Source organism: Delphinapterus leucas, chromosome 4, assembly GCF_059928025.1.
Source record: "Delphinapterus leucas isolate spDelLeu-1000000601 "Yukka" chromosome 4, BTC_Dleu_Yukka2, whole genome shotgun sequence".
Lineage (NCBI taxonomy): Eukaryota > Metazoa > Chordata > Mammalia > Artiodactyla > Monodontidae > Delphinapterus > Delphinapterus leucas.
Window position 1 is genome coordinate 128,360,836 of NC_143132.1, and position 15,135 is coordinate 128,375,970.

The window sequence follows — 15,135 nt, forward strand, 5'->3', positions numbered from 1 at the left end:
CAAAAAAATAAAATAAAATAAAATGAATAAGCTGGAATTCTGGCTTTAAGTGCCCAGCGCTGGGAGCTTCGTCAGGGGTGTGGCAGGAAGTCCGTTTGGATGAGGTGTGTACAAGCTCACAGGTGACTGACTCCAGGCCCCACTCGTCTGGGATTCAACACACGGGACAGGCGACCACATGCACCTCTGTCCAGAGGCCACCCTGCCTCCCTAAGTGACTCCCTCCTAACACCAAGAACTATTTTCGTTACTAGGATTTTTAAGCTGCCTCACAGGACGGTTGTGTATGTTAAATGAGAGGAGGCCTTAGAGTTGCCAGCAGTCAAACACAGCGGCCTGTGGGCTTCTGTGCAACCTGCGAGGGTGTTTCGTGTGTCCACACGATGTCTTAAGCAGCTGCCAACGTGAAAAATTGGAACAGTTCGCACAAAATCTAGATTTCTAGGTCCTCTTGAAAGAACTCAGAAGATTCCACAACTTGTGGCTCTCATTCCCATGAGGCAATAATCAGCCAGATGCCCCCTTTAACAGAGAGCTCAGCGGGAAGACCTAGATTTGAGTGTTCAGCCCCTGCATACAGTAGGTGTTCAATAAATGATAGTTATCACTACTTATTATTTATCAGTAACTCGAGTGCATGGGATTCAAGTGCAGGGACTGCGTCTTCTACTTGTCACTCTCCTCCCACTGTGAACTTGAAGCCAGAAACAAGGGAGACGTCGTTTTGCACAACCCTTACAGAGACTGAAACGTTCATAATTAGCATCAACACCCAAATCACTTATTAGGCGCCAGTTCTAAGCACTGTCCTAAGCACGTCACATATATTAATTATCTTATTTGATTTCTCACAACAACCCGGAGCCAGATTACTATCATTGAGCCACTTTTGCAGAAAGGGAAACTGAGGCACACGCCAAGATCACCCAGCGAGCAAAAAAGAGTCGAGGTCCAAACCCAGGAGCCTGGCCTCGGAGTCCACGTCCTCACCACGAGTTCAGGATTATCCCAAGTGCTGATGGAGGATGGGGCCTCATGAGGATGTTTTCCCCCGTCTCCCCGCCCCCCCAGTTCTGCCTGGGACAGGCAGCCTCTGGACCCACCCCTGCCCACCCCTTCCCCCCTCAGCAGGCTGCACTTACGGTCAAGGCCATTGATGTAGCGCATGGTGACTTCACAGTGGCCCCACACGGCACTCACCACCGGGTAAAGCTTCTTGCCCTTGAGGCCACGGAAGGCCACGCCCAGGTACTGGCCGTCCACGACGAAGCTGAGTGTGCCCTCGTCCATGTCCAGCACCACGAGCAGCGAGTCGGGCAGCGCGAAGGCCTCATCGGGCCCCAGGAAGGCGGGGTAGGCCACGCCGGGTCGGTTCTTGCCGTCGTGGTAGAGGCGGCTGCGGCCCAGGTCCCAGCCCCAGGACTCGGCGTCGCTGCCCACCAGCGCCGTGTAGCCCACCGAGTGCAGCGGGGCCCGCGCCGTGGCCACGCCCACCACAGCGTGTGTGCCCCGCTGCCGCGCCGGCCAGTGGATCTGCCAGGCGTGCAGGCCGCGGGCGTGGCCCACCTTGCCGCGGATGCCGTCCGTGCTCTGCGCCACCGGGTGCCGGTGGAAGGTGAGCCGGTCGTCGTCCTTGACGAAGACGTTGAGCGAGCGGTCCTCGGGGTTCCACGCGTGGCGCAGCTGCACCGCCAGCCCCGCTGCCGGCATGTCCAGCAGCTGGTCCAGCCGTGCCGGCCGCCCCGGCTCCGCTCCCCGCAGCTCGCGCTTGGCCGGCCGCAGCGCCGGCTCTCGCACCTCCACCGACTTGAGGCTCCCCGAGAGCTTCTGGCCCATGGCTCGCTGCCGGGACGTGGCCGCTGCGGGCCACCGCTACCTCGTGGGAGCTTCCGGTCCCCGCAGCCAGGGATGGGCCACGGGGCTGGAAACCAGGCTTCCGGACCGTACACGTCCACAGCCTCTGCGGGGCTGGGGCAGGGGCCCAAGCTCCTGGAAGGAAGCAAAGGACGCGGGTTATTACAGCAGCCTCGACAGCCACTTATGCCCATGCCTTGGCTGGGCCCTGGGCAAGCATTAATAATAATAACTAATGAATCGAATGATATCTGGAACTTATCTAGAACTTGCCATATGCCAGACACTGTTTTAAGTGATTCATATTTATTAGCTCATTTAATCCTTAAGACCTCCCTATAAGACATTCATTATCATTCCCATTTTATAGATGAGAAAAGTAAAGAGTATAGAGGAGATAAGTAATTAACCAACGTCCCACGGTTAAGAAGGGGCTGAGCCCAGATTCACACTGAGGCCATCTGGCTTCAGAGTCTATGTTCGGCTCTTAGAGTAGTCACAGGCAATTTTATTTTAGAAATAAGGACTGAGCACAGAGAAGTTGTGATTTGCTCAAGATCACAGAACATAGAGAACCCCAATGCATTTGGTCCCAAGAAACAAGCCCTGTGCCAAGGTTGGGGGGGACAAAGTGCCCAAGACAGGGGGTCAAAGATGTTTAGGCTGTGGCCCATTGGTTCCCATCCCTGGCTGCCCTGGGGAGCTTAAACAGCATTTAAAGTGCAGCCAGGCTTGAGAAGCCAGACACTGAGCAAGGATCCACCAAGGTCACCCAGGGACGTGGACACGGACATAAGATAACCATCTGAGGATGGGGTGGGGTCTCCATGGGAAGGTGAGTTGGAGGCAGGGGGATGAGAGAGTTGATGTCCAGACTCTGGAGCCAGCGAGAAGTATATGCAAATCCCTCTCTCCATCGCTTAGCTGTGTGTCCACAGGAAGGTCTCTTTGCCTCTCTAAGACTCCAGTTTCCTCATTTGTTGAATGGGGGTAAAATGCTCCCTCCAGGTGGTGTGGGAAGCTAAGAGACAATATCAAAAGTCAAGCCTGAGATTCTGCGAGCAGGTTTTCCTCTCTGGCTCTATCTTCTGGGCATCCTGCATATACACCTTCCCTTTGGATGGGCTAGCTCTTTCTTTAGGCATATAAACATAGTTAACAGCATTGACCCTGGGCAACCTCCGCTGAGACAAGATGCTGGTTTTCAGGACTTGGCCTCCATCACTAAGAGACTAGCCAGAATCCAGGGTGCTTGGGCTGTTTGGATGGGCCCCGGGTGTGGGAAGAGATGGAGAGCTGAGCCCTGCAACCTGTCCAGAGCATAGGTGTGTGTCCTCCCCTCCCTGGTCTGAGAGCTCCTAGGCTTTCCTTGAGATAGGTCAGGAGGCAGATGTTTTTCATGCCCCGCTCTGCCTGGCCATGACCTCCCACCCAAACAGTGGCACAGTCCCAGCCAAAGTGCCATACAGCACAGGCAGCAATAATATGCATTGCTTTTTTAACCCTCCAATTTTATTCTCGACTCCCATTTTCTTTCCTTTCTACTGTCAGACCCCAGCTTCAGCTCATGCTGACCCTATCCAGAGAGTTCTGGCTAATGTTTAAGGAAATACCAGATACATAAAAATGTACAACACTAGACAGTTCTAAGATAGCAGAATAGTTACTCCTTTTCATATCCAAAATCACCCAAAATAAAGGAGAGAGAGAAAGAGGAATGCAAATTTTGTCTTCAGCAAAACTAGAACACATTTGTAATCCAACCACAACTTATAAAGAGAGGCTGCCAAAAAAATGGTCAAGGGTTGCCAAAACCAGTGAAGATCAAACGAGGTGTGAGAAAACACCTACAGAAGACACCTGTGGCTGCAGATCTCAGTTGAAGATGGCAGAGCCAGCCAGTAGCTGGCACTCCCTGAAGGAGAAAACCAATGATTCCTAATCAGGAACAATGGGAACAGGGTATGCGGTCTAGCCGTGGGAGCTGCCTCGGACACTGTGGGGAAAGAGGAGGGCAGGGCTAACAGAGAAAACTTTACAGGTCTGCCATCTTCACAGGAAGCAGTGTGCTGCTGAGGCAGAGCGGGAGAAAGGCCTGAACTGGGGGAAGCCCAGGGCTGCAGATCTCTGCTGACTGGGTAGAAGCTAGAAATCACTGCCACAGTCCTGTGAACAGAGTTACCAGGAACCAGGGAGCAATCCTGCTCTCCTAAAATGCCTCCTGGCATCTCCTCTACATGCATCCCTTGCAAAACGCTGATTCAGGAAGGTCCGCCTCTTCTAACTAGGAACCAGCACATGATGTAGTCAAAGATGCTGGAAAAGAAACAGAGGAGGAACAGAACAGGAAAAAATATGGTAAGCCAAGAAAACTCACCGTAAGAAAAAGCTGTCACAAAGCAGATAAAAATTGGGAGCAAATTTGTAAACTAATTTTGTGATCACTTATTTGAGAAGGGAGACAACTAGTACAGCCAAAAAAAAAAAAAAAAAAAAGATTAAATACATTTTTACATAGTTACAAAGGCAGCCTCCAGAAGAACTCCAGAAGAATAAATTACAGATCTTCCAAACTGTCAAAATGAACACAAAATAAAACATCATACTGAAAGATTTTGCTTTAAGAAGCAATAGAGACTAAGAACCAAGATGGCGGAGTAGAAGGACGTGCTCTCACTCCCTCTTGTGAGAACACCAGAATCACAACTAGCTGCTGGACAATCATCGACAGGAAGACACTGGAACTCACCAAAAAAGATACCTGACATCCAAAGACAAAGGAGAAGCCACAATGAGACGGTAGGAGGGGTGCAACCACAGTAAAATCAAATCCCATAACTGCTGGGTGGGTGACTCACAGACTGGAGAACACTTATACCACAGAAGCCCACCCACTGGAGTGAAGGTTCTGAGCCCCACGTCAGGCTTCCCAACCTGGGGGTCCGGCAACGGGAGGAGGAATTCCTAGAGAATCAGACTTTGAAGCCTAGTGGGATTTGATTGTAGGACATTGATAGGACTGAGGGAAACAGAGACTCCACTCTTGCAGGGCACACACAAAGTAGTGTGCGCATCGGGACCCAGGGGAAGAAGCAGTGACCCGGGGGAAGACTGAACCAGACCTACCTGCTAGTGTTGGAGGGTCTCCTGCAGAGGTGGGGGGTGGCTGTGGCTCACAGTGGGGACAAGGACGCTGGCAGCAGAAGTTCTGAAGTACTCCTTGGCATGAGCCCTCCCAGAGTCTGTGATTAGCCCCACCAAAGAGCCCAGGTAGGCTCCAGTGTTGGGTTGCCTCAGGCCAAACAACCAACAGGGAGGGAACCCAGCCCCACCCATCAGCAGTCAAGCGGATTAAAGTTTTACTGAGCTCTGCCCACCAGAGCAACAGTCAGCTCTACCCACCACCAGTCCCTCCCATCAGGAAACTTACACAAGCCTCTTAGATAGCCTCATCCACCAGAGGGCAGACAGCAGAAGCAAGAAGAACTACAATCCTGCAGCCTGTGGAACAAAAACCACATTCACAGAAAGATAGACAAGATGAAAAGGCAGAGGGCTATGTACCAGATGAAGGAACAAGATAAAACCCCAGAAAAACAACTAAATGAAATGGAGATAGGCAACCTTCCAGAAAAAGAATTCAGAATAATGATAGTGAAGACGATCCAGGACCTTGGAAAAAGAATGGAGGCAAAGATCAAGAAGATGCAAGAAATGTTTAACAAAGACCTAGAAGAATTAAAGAACAAACAAACAGAGATGAACAATACAATAACTGAAATGAAAACTACACTAGAAGGAATCAATAGCAGAATAACTGAGGCAGAAGAACGGATAGGTGACCTGGAGGACAGAATGGTGGAATTCACGGCTGCGGAACAGAATAAAGAAAAAAGAATGCAAAGAAATGAAGACAGCCTAAGAGACCTCTGGGACAACATTAAATGCAACAACATTTGCGTTATAGGGGTCCCAGAAGGAGAAGAGAGAGAGAAAGGACCCAAGAAAATATTTGAAGAGATTATAGTCGAAAACTTCCCTACCATGGGAAAGGAAATAGCCACCCAAGTCCAGGAAGCACAGCGAGTCCCATACAGGATAAACCCAAGGAGAAACACGCCGCAACACATAGTAATCAAATTGGCAAAAATTAAAGACAAAGAAAAATTATTGAAAGCAGCAAGGGAAAAACGACAAATAACATACAAGGGAACTCCCATAGGGTTAAAAGCTGATTTCTCAGCAGAAACTCTATAAGCCAGAAGGGAGTGGCATGATATACTTAAAATGATGAAAGGGAAGAACCTACAACCAAGATTACTCTACCCAGCAAGGATCTCATTCAGATTCGATGGAGAAATCAAAAGCTTCACAGACAAGCAAAAGCTAAGAGAATTCAGCACCACCAAACCAGCTCTACAACAAATGCTAAAGGAACTTCTCTAAGTGGGAAACACAAGAAAAGAAAAGGAGCTACAAAAACAAACCCAGAACAATTAAGAAAATGGTCATAGGAACACACGTATCAATAATTACCTTAAACGTGAATGGACTAAATGCTCCAACCAAAAGACACAGGCTTGCTGAATGGATACAAAAACAAGACCCATATACATGCTGTCTACAAGGGACCCACTTCAGACGTAGGGACACATACAGACTGAAAGTGAGGGGATGGAAAAAGATATTCCATGCAAATGCAAATCAAAAGAAAGCTGGAGTAGCAATACTCATATCAGATAAAATAGACTTTAAAATAAAGAATGTTACAAGAGACAAGGAAGGACACTACATAATGATCAAGGGATCAACCCAAGAAGAAGATATAACAATTATAAATATATATGCACCCAACATAGGAGCACCTCAATACATAAGGCAACTGCTAACAGCTCTAAAAGAGGAAATTGACAGTAACACAATTCTAGTGGGGGGCTTTAACACCTCACTTACACCAATGGACAGATCATCCAAAATGAAAATAAATAAGGAAACAGAAGCTTTAAATGACACAATAGACCAGATAGATTTGATTGATATTTATAGGACATTCCATCCCAAAACAGCAGATTATACTTTCTTCTCAAGTGCGAACGGAACATTCTCCAGGATAGATCACATCTTGGGTCACAAATCAAGCCTCAGTAAATTTGAGAAAATTGAAATCATATCAAGCATCTTTTCTGACCACAACGCTATGAGATTAAAAATGAATTACAGGGAAAAAAACGTAAAAAACACAAAAACATGGAGGCTAAACAACACGTTACTAAATAACCAAGAGGTCACTGAAGAAATCAAAGAGGAAATCAAGAAATACCTAGAGACAAATGGCAATGAAAACACGATGATCCAAACCTATGGGATGCACCAAAAGCAGTTCTAAGAGGGAAGTTTATAGCTATACAAGCCTACCTCAAGAAACAAGAAAAATCTCAAATAAACAATCTAACCTTACACCTAAAGGAACTAGAGAAAGAAGAACAAACAAAACCCAAAGTTAGCAGAAGGAAAGAACTCATAAAAATCAGAGCAGAAATAAATGAAATAGAAACAAAGAAAACAATAGCAAAGATCAATAAAACTAAAAGCTGGTTCTTTGAGAAGATAGAAAAAATTGACAAATCATTAGCCAGACCCATCAAGAAAAAGAGGGAGAGGACTCAAATCAATAAAATTAGAAATGAAACAGGAGAAGTTACAACAGACCCTGCAGAAATACAAAGCATCCTAAGAGATTACTACAAGCAACTCTATGCCAATAAAATGGACAACCTGGAAGAAATGGACAAATTCTTAGAAAGGTATAACCTTCCAAGACTGAACCAGGAAGAAATAGAAAATATGAACAGACCAATCACAAGTAATGAAACTGAAACTGTGATTTAAAATCTTCCAACAAACAAAATTCCAGGACCAGATGGCTTCACAGGTGAATTCTATCAAACATTTAGAGAAGATCTAACACCCATCCTTCTCAAATGCTTCCAAAAAATTGCAGAGGAAGGAACACTCCCAAACTCATTCTATGAGGCCACCATCACCCTGATACCAAAACCAGACAAAGATACTACAAAAAAAGAAAATTACAGACCAATATCACTGATGAATATAGATGCAAAAATCCTTAACAAAATACTAGCAAACAGAATCCAACAACACTTTAAAAGGATCATACACCATGATCAAGTGGGATTTATCTCAGGGATGCAAGGATTCTTCAATGTACGCAAATCAATCAATGTGATGCACCATATTAACAAATTGAAGAAGAAAAAACCAAATGATCATCTCAATAGATGCAGAAAAAGCTTTTGACAAAATTCAACACCCATTTATGATAAAAACTCTCCAGAAAGTGGGCAGAGAGGGAACCTACCTCAACATAATAAAGGCCATATACGACAAACGCACAGCAAACATCATTCTCAATGGTGAAAAACTGAAAGCATTTCCTCTAAGATCAGGAACAAGACAAAGATGTCCACTCTCACCACTATTATTCAACATAGTTTTGGAAGTTTTAGCCACGGCAATCAGAGAAGCAAAAGAAATAAAAGGAATACAAATTGGAAAAGAAGAAGTAAAACTGTCACTGTTTGCAGATGACATGATACTATACATAGAGAATCCTAAAAATGCCACCAGAAAACTACTAGAGCTAATCAATGAATTTGGTAAAGTACCAGGATACAAAATTAATGCGCAGAAATCTCTTGCATTCCTATACACTAATGATGAAAAATCTGAAAGAGAAATTAAGGAAACACTCCCATTTACCATTGCAACAAAAAGAATAAAATCCTAGGAATAAACCTACCTAGGGAGACAAAAGACCTGTATGTAGAAAACTATAAGACACTGATGAAAGAAATTAAAGATGATCCCAACAGATGGAGAGATATACCATGTTCTTGCATTGGAAGAATCAGTATTGTGAAAATGACTATACTACCCAAAGCAATCTACAGATTCAGTGCAATCCCTATCAAATTACCAATGGCATTTTTTACGGAACTAGAACAAAAAATAAAATTCGTGTGAAGACACAAAAGACCCTGAATAGCCAAAGCAGTCTTGAGGGAAAAAAATGGAGCTGGAGGAATCAGACTCCCTGACTTCAGACTATACTACAAAGCTACAGTAATCAAGACAATATGGTACTGGCACAAAAACAGAAACATAGATCAATGGAACAAGATAGAAAGCCCAGAGATAAACCCACGCACCTATGGTCAATTAATCTATGACAAAGGAGGCAAGGATATACAATGGAGAAAAGACAGTCTCTTCAATAAGTGGTGCTGGGAAAACTGGACAGCTACATGTAAAAGAATGAAATTAGAACACTCCCTAACACCATACACAAAAATAAACTCAAAATGGATTCAAGACCTAAATTTAAGACCGGACACTATAAAACTCTTAGATGAAAACATAGGAAGAACACTCTTTGACATAAATCACAGCAAGATCTTTTTTGATCCACCTCCTAGAGTAATGGAAATAGAAACAAAAATAAACAAATGGGACCTAATGAAACTTCAAAGCTTTTGAACAGCAAAGGAGACCATAAACAAGACGAAAAGACAACCCTCAGAATGGGAGAAAATATTTGCAAACGAGTCAACGGACAAAGGATTAAACTCCAAAATATATAAACAGCTCATGCAGCTCAATATTAAAGAAACAAATAACCCAATCCAAAAATGGGCAGAAGACCTAAATAGACATTTCTCCAAAGAAGACATACAGATGGTCAAGAAGCACATGAAAAACTGCTCAACCTCACTAATTATTAGAGAAATGCAAATCAAAACTACAATGAGGTATCACCTCACACCAGCTAGAATGGGCATCATCAGAAAATCTACAAACAACAAATGCTGGAGAGAGTGTAGAGAAAAGGGAACCCTCTTGCACTGTTGGTGGGAATGTAAATTGGTGCAGCCACTATGGAGAACAGTATGGAGGTTCCTTAAAAAACTAAAAATAGAATTACCATATGACCCAGCAATCCCACTACTGGGCATATACCCAGAGAAAACCATAATTCAAAAAGACTCATGAGGGGCTTCCCTGGGGGCGCAGTGGTTGAGAGTCCGTCTGCCTATGCAGGGGACACAGGTTCGTGCCCTGGACCGGGAAGACCCCACATGCCACAGAGCGCTGGGCCCGTGAGCCATGGCTGCTGAGCCTGTGCGTCTGGAGCCTGTGCTCCGCAACAGGAGAAGCCACAACAGTGAGAGGCCCACGTACCACACACACAAAAAAAGACACATGCACACCAATGTTCATTGCAGCACTATTTACAATAGCCAGGTCATGGAAGCAACCTAAATGCCCATCGACAGACGAATGAATAAAGAAGATGTGGTCCGTATATACAATGGAATATTACTCAGCCATAAAAAGGAACGAAATTGGGTCATTTGTTGAGACGTGGATGGATCTAGAGACTGTCATACAGAGTGAAGTAAGTCAGAAAGAGAAAAACAAATATCGTATATTAATGCATGTATGTGGAACCTAGAAAAATGATACAGGTGAACCGGTTTGCAGGGAAGAAATAGAGACACAGATGTAGAGAACAAACGTATGGACACCAAGGGGGGAAAGCGGCGGGGGGGGGGGAGTGTGATGAATTGGGAGATTGGGATTGACATGTATACACTAATGTGTATAAAATTGATGACTAATAAGAACCTGCTGTATAAAAAATAGATAAAATAAAATTTAAAAATTAATAAAAAAAGAAGCAATAGGAACAAAAACACAGAGACATAAAATATGATAGTAAAATTACGACCAAAATACTAGCTATGGGGCTTCCCTGGTGGCGCAGTGGTTGGGAGTCTGCCTGCCGATGCAGGGGACACGGGATCGTGCCCCGGTCCGGGAGGATCCCACATGCCGCAGAGCGGCGGGGCCCATGAGCCATGGCCACTGAGCCTGCGCGTCCGGAGCATGTGCTCCGCAACGGGAGAAGCCACAACAGTGAGAGGCCCGCGTATCGCAAAAAAAAAAAAAAAAAAAAAATACGAGCTATGTTAATGATCGGCCATAGCGAACTACTAAAAAGAAAAGATTGTAAGGTTGGGGAACAAGACAAAACTCCCACAGTACTGCATATTTAAGAGATATCCCCAAAGCAAAGGAATTCAACAATGTTGAAAAAATAGGAAAGGTAAATATATACCAAGTAAGGGCTACATCAAACTAAGCAGGTACAGTAACCTTAATATGAGGCAAGTAAGGTTGAATTCAGGGCAAACGATATTAAGTGAGACAAAGAACACTTTATAACAATAAAGAATATAATCCACAATTGAAGGTTGAACACACCAAATAACAGCACCAGAATTCAAAGCAAAAGCTACAGGAAATAGAAGAAAGGTCAGACAGACACACAGTAGAGGCAGACGATTTTAATTCACCTCTTTCAGCTCATGACAGATCAATGCACCAAATGAAGTAAAGACATAGAAAAACCAAAATTGCATAAGTAATGACATTTAATTGATGTATACGTATTTCTAAAAATTGCCCATATATTAGGCCACAAATAAAACCTCACCAAAAAAGCAGACATAATACAGGACCTGGAAACACAGAAGAAAAACTAGAAATTAATCACAAAGTTATGGATCAGAAAATCCTACCACCTGGCGTTTTTGAAAACTCTCTTTTAAACAACTCGGATCAAAAAAGAGACCTATATAGAAATTGTACAGTATCTAGAAAACAAGAATATCAAAAAACATTCCATATATTGGAACCTGTGGGATCCCATTAAGGTAGAGCCCAGAGGAAGTCATGGCTGGTGTACTTATATTAGTAAATGAAAAAGAGTGAAAATATACAAATTCAGCATAATAAAATAGAAAAATGAAAGATCTAATCAGCACAGCTGTCGGGGAGCCCAACGCGCCACTCCGCGTCCTGCCCCATCTGTCCCCTGGAGTCGCCGCCCGCCGTCACCGCGCCATGACCACCGAGCAACTAGTCCTCCAGGGCCCGGGACCGTGGGGCTTCTGCCTTGTGGGGGGCAAGGACTTCGAGCAGCCTCTCACCGTCTCCCGGGTCACTCCCGGAAGCAAGGCTGCTATAGCTAATTTATTATGTATTGGAGATGTAATCACAGCCATCGACGCACTTGGAAGCTCAGGAGAAAATCAAGGGCTGCACAGACAACTTGACTCTCACAGTAACCAGATCTGAACAGAAAATCTGGTCGCTTCTGATGACAGAGGAAGGGAAACATTATCCATACAAGATGAATTTAGCCTCTGAACCGCAAGAGGTCCTACACATAGGAAGCACCCACAACCAGAGCGCCCTGCCCCTTACCGCCTCACCTGCCTCCACTTCTGCTCCAGGGTCATCACAAACCAGTACAACAACCCAGCTGGCCTCTACTCCTCTGAAAACATCTCCAACTTCAACAGTGCCTTGGAGTCAAAGACGGCAGCCAGTGGGCAGGAGACGAATGGCAGAGCATTAGGCCATTCTCAGCTTCCAAGCGGACTCGTCATTGATAAAGAATCTGAAGTTTACAAGATGCAGCAGGAGAAACAAGAGTTAAATGAGCCTCCAAAACAGTCCACTTCATTCCTGGTTTTGCAGGAAATCCTGGAGTCTGAGGAGAAAAGGGATCCCAACCATCCCTCAGGATTCAGAAGAGTTAAGGCTCCAGTCACCAAAGTGGCTGCATAGATTGGAAATGCCCAGAAGCTGCCCATGTGTGACAAATGTGGCACCAGCATTGTCGGCATGTTTGTGAAGCGGCAGGACCGTCACCGCCACCCTGAGTGTTATGTGTGCACCGACTGTGGCAACAACCTGAAACAGAAGGGCCATTTCTTTGTGGAGGGTCAGATCTACTGTGAAAAGCACACCCGGGAGCGGGTCACTCCACCCAAGGGCTACGATGTGATCACTGTGTTCCCTAAGTGAGCCGGCAGCTCTGCACCCAACACTGTTCTCCAGCGAGCCCCTGCTGCATCTTGTCCTCTGAAAGCTCTGGCCTCTCTTTTCTTGAAAGTTCTCGCTTACTTTGGTTTTATCCCTGCTCGTTAGCTAACTGACTCATGCTGGCTGTGTGATGCCCGCTTTTATAATTAACGGAAGATGGTTTTGTTCAGTGTCCCGTTACCAGCATCACTGTGTCTTCTCTTCTCCTCCCTTCATCTCTGCTGCAAATGGACATCAGCCAAATTTGAACCAAGCTGAATTTAATATGTCTGACAATGATTCTTTTACTCAATAAATTAATAGACTTCAAAACAAAAAAAAAGATCTAATCAAAAAACAGAACAGGGCCTCTCACGGTGCCGACTGTAAGCAGCTCTGTGGCCCACACGGGGCATTTCTTAGGGAAATTGCTTTATCCTTGTGCACACCATGCCAACTTTGGAGCTGTTGAAAGACACCTTTAACATATTTGAAAGCAGCGGCCAAGCAGCAGCCCCAGAGGAGACCATGCTGGGTCATAGAGGGCACGGTGCTTTCCTTGCTGGCCTCGAGACCTCTGCCCCATCAGTGGCAGGTGGGGGCCTCAAAAGCTGCCCACCCTGGCGACGGTGGAGTGGACACACAGCAGCCCTTTGCTACTCCCCCCAAGACAGGACCCAGAGTGAAGTGCTCATGTCCATTAATGGCCATCCACTAAGGAAAATTAGTGACAGCACAATATAACGAAGGGCAGGGTTTGAATCCCTTCCTGTCCATTGGGCCCTGGCAAGGGCTTACCCTCTCTGAGACTCATCTGAAAAGTGCTCTATGTGCTAACCTTGCCTGTCTTTGCAAGGATCAGGGGAGACATCTGTAAAGTCTGAAATGGCACAGGGCACCTGGGAGGCACCCAGTAAATGTTAAGTGCTCCTTTGAACTGTGTATGTCCTGCGACATTGCCATTTCACCACCTGAATGCATCCTAAAGAAACACCAGGGCGTGCACTAGGATTCAGCTACAGAAGCAAAGGGCAGGGTGGTTCATAGAACCAAAAGGTGGAGATTAATGTAAATGCTCACAATAAGGGGCTATAACTTTTTCATGGGGTCCCCAGCTTCCAGCCAGATCTACTCTGCCCGTACCTCCCCTGCACCCAGCTGGGATGTTGCCTCTGCAGTCCTCACCCCGGAGAAGTTCCAGCTCCTATGGTCTCCTGCAACTGTGACTGAACTAACAAATGAATAAAAGACGGGCTAAGTAACTCGGTTTTATTCCCCATGGAACCTGTCAAAGGTAGTGGTCAGGATCAGAAGCTAGAGCTGGGAGACAGGAAGTTACTAATGCAGATTCCCAACTCCTAAACCGGGGTCACAGGTCTATCTTCATGTCTTTGTCCAGGCAGTTGGGACCCCCAGTCCTTCCTTCCTCACCTCCCCAATCCAGCCTGAGAGTCCCACCTCCTCCAGGAAGCCCGCCCTGATCCCCCCAGGGCCTCTAGGTGCCTGCCCCACACTTCTGTCACCCCTGAGCCAGCCACGACTTTCTGGTCCACTGATCTGCGTTTTTCTACCTCTTGAGGGGCATTCCTCTGGGGACAGGAAGCTCTCCCCTGGGCTTCTTCACCAACTCCCATCCAACCCCACCTAGCACATATACAAACAAGCACTGTGCTTTGGAAGACAGGGAAGAATACATGTATGGGTGTGAAGAAGAGATTCTGGGCTTCAGCAAGTTCTCACGTTCTGCTCTCTCTAGAGGATTCAGCAGGGAAAGGGCCGGGGCTGGAGTCAGGAGATGAGAGCACGGGGCCTAGTTCTCCATTAACACAGTCACTGCCTCTGAGCCGCTGACCCTGGGCCGTATCCAGTCTGCCCCTTGTTATACACTGCTGTGCAGCCTTCCTGCTCCCAGTCTCATTTATTCTTTCAACAAACACTTGGTGGATGGCTGTCATGTGCCAGGCTCTGTGAGGCTGAGAGCTAGGGACACAAAGCAGTGGCCAAGTCAGGCTCAGCCCCTGTTCTCTCTCTCCAGACAGAGGGAGCGGGTACTGGTCACCTTTCTCCTCTTGTCTCCACCATAGCTCGTGGCGCTGGGCCAGGCACAGAGGAGATACCACAGAGTCTAAGTTCCTGGTAGGAATAACACTGTCTCTCAACCCAGCAAGCAGACAGCATACTGAACGATGCCTCCGTCACATTTCCTCAAACCAAACTTAATTTCTTAGGCCATGCTTGGATGGGGATGCTTAATGACATTATCCGGAAGGATCCGCCCCAGGGCTTCAGTGATGGCTGCACAAGAAAACAAAAACTCAGATTGCCAAT

General features: G+C 46.1%; 1 protein-coding gene and 1 pseudogene across 1 annotated transcript; one reads left to right on the plus strand and one right to left on the minus strand.

The window, feature by feature from the left end:
- Positions 1-285: 285 nt before the first annotated feature.
- Positions 286-1,976, minus strand: SPSB4 (splA/ryanodine receptor domain and SOCS box containing 4). The gene has a single exon (XM_022582483.3). The coding sequence runs from the start codon at positions 1,834-1,836 to the stop codon at positions 832-834; it is 1,005 nt and encodes a 334-aa protein (XP_022438191.2). The 5' UTR covers positions 1,837-1,976; the 3' UTR covers positions 286-831.
- Positions 1,977-10,483: 8,507 nt separating this feature from the next.
- Positions 10,484-14,517, plus strand: LOC149749432 (PDZ and LIM domain protein 1 pseudogene; annotated as a pseudogene).
- The last annotated feature ends 618 nt before the right edge of the window (positions 14,518-15,135 follow it).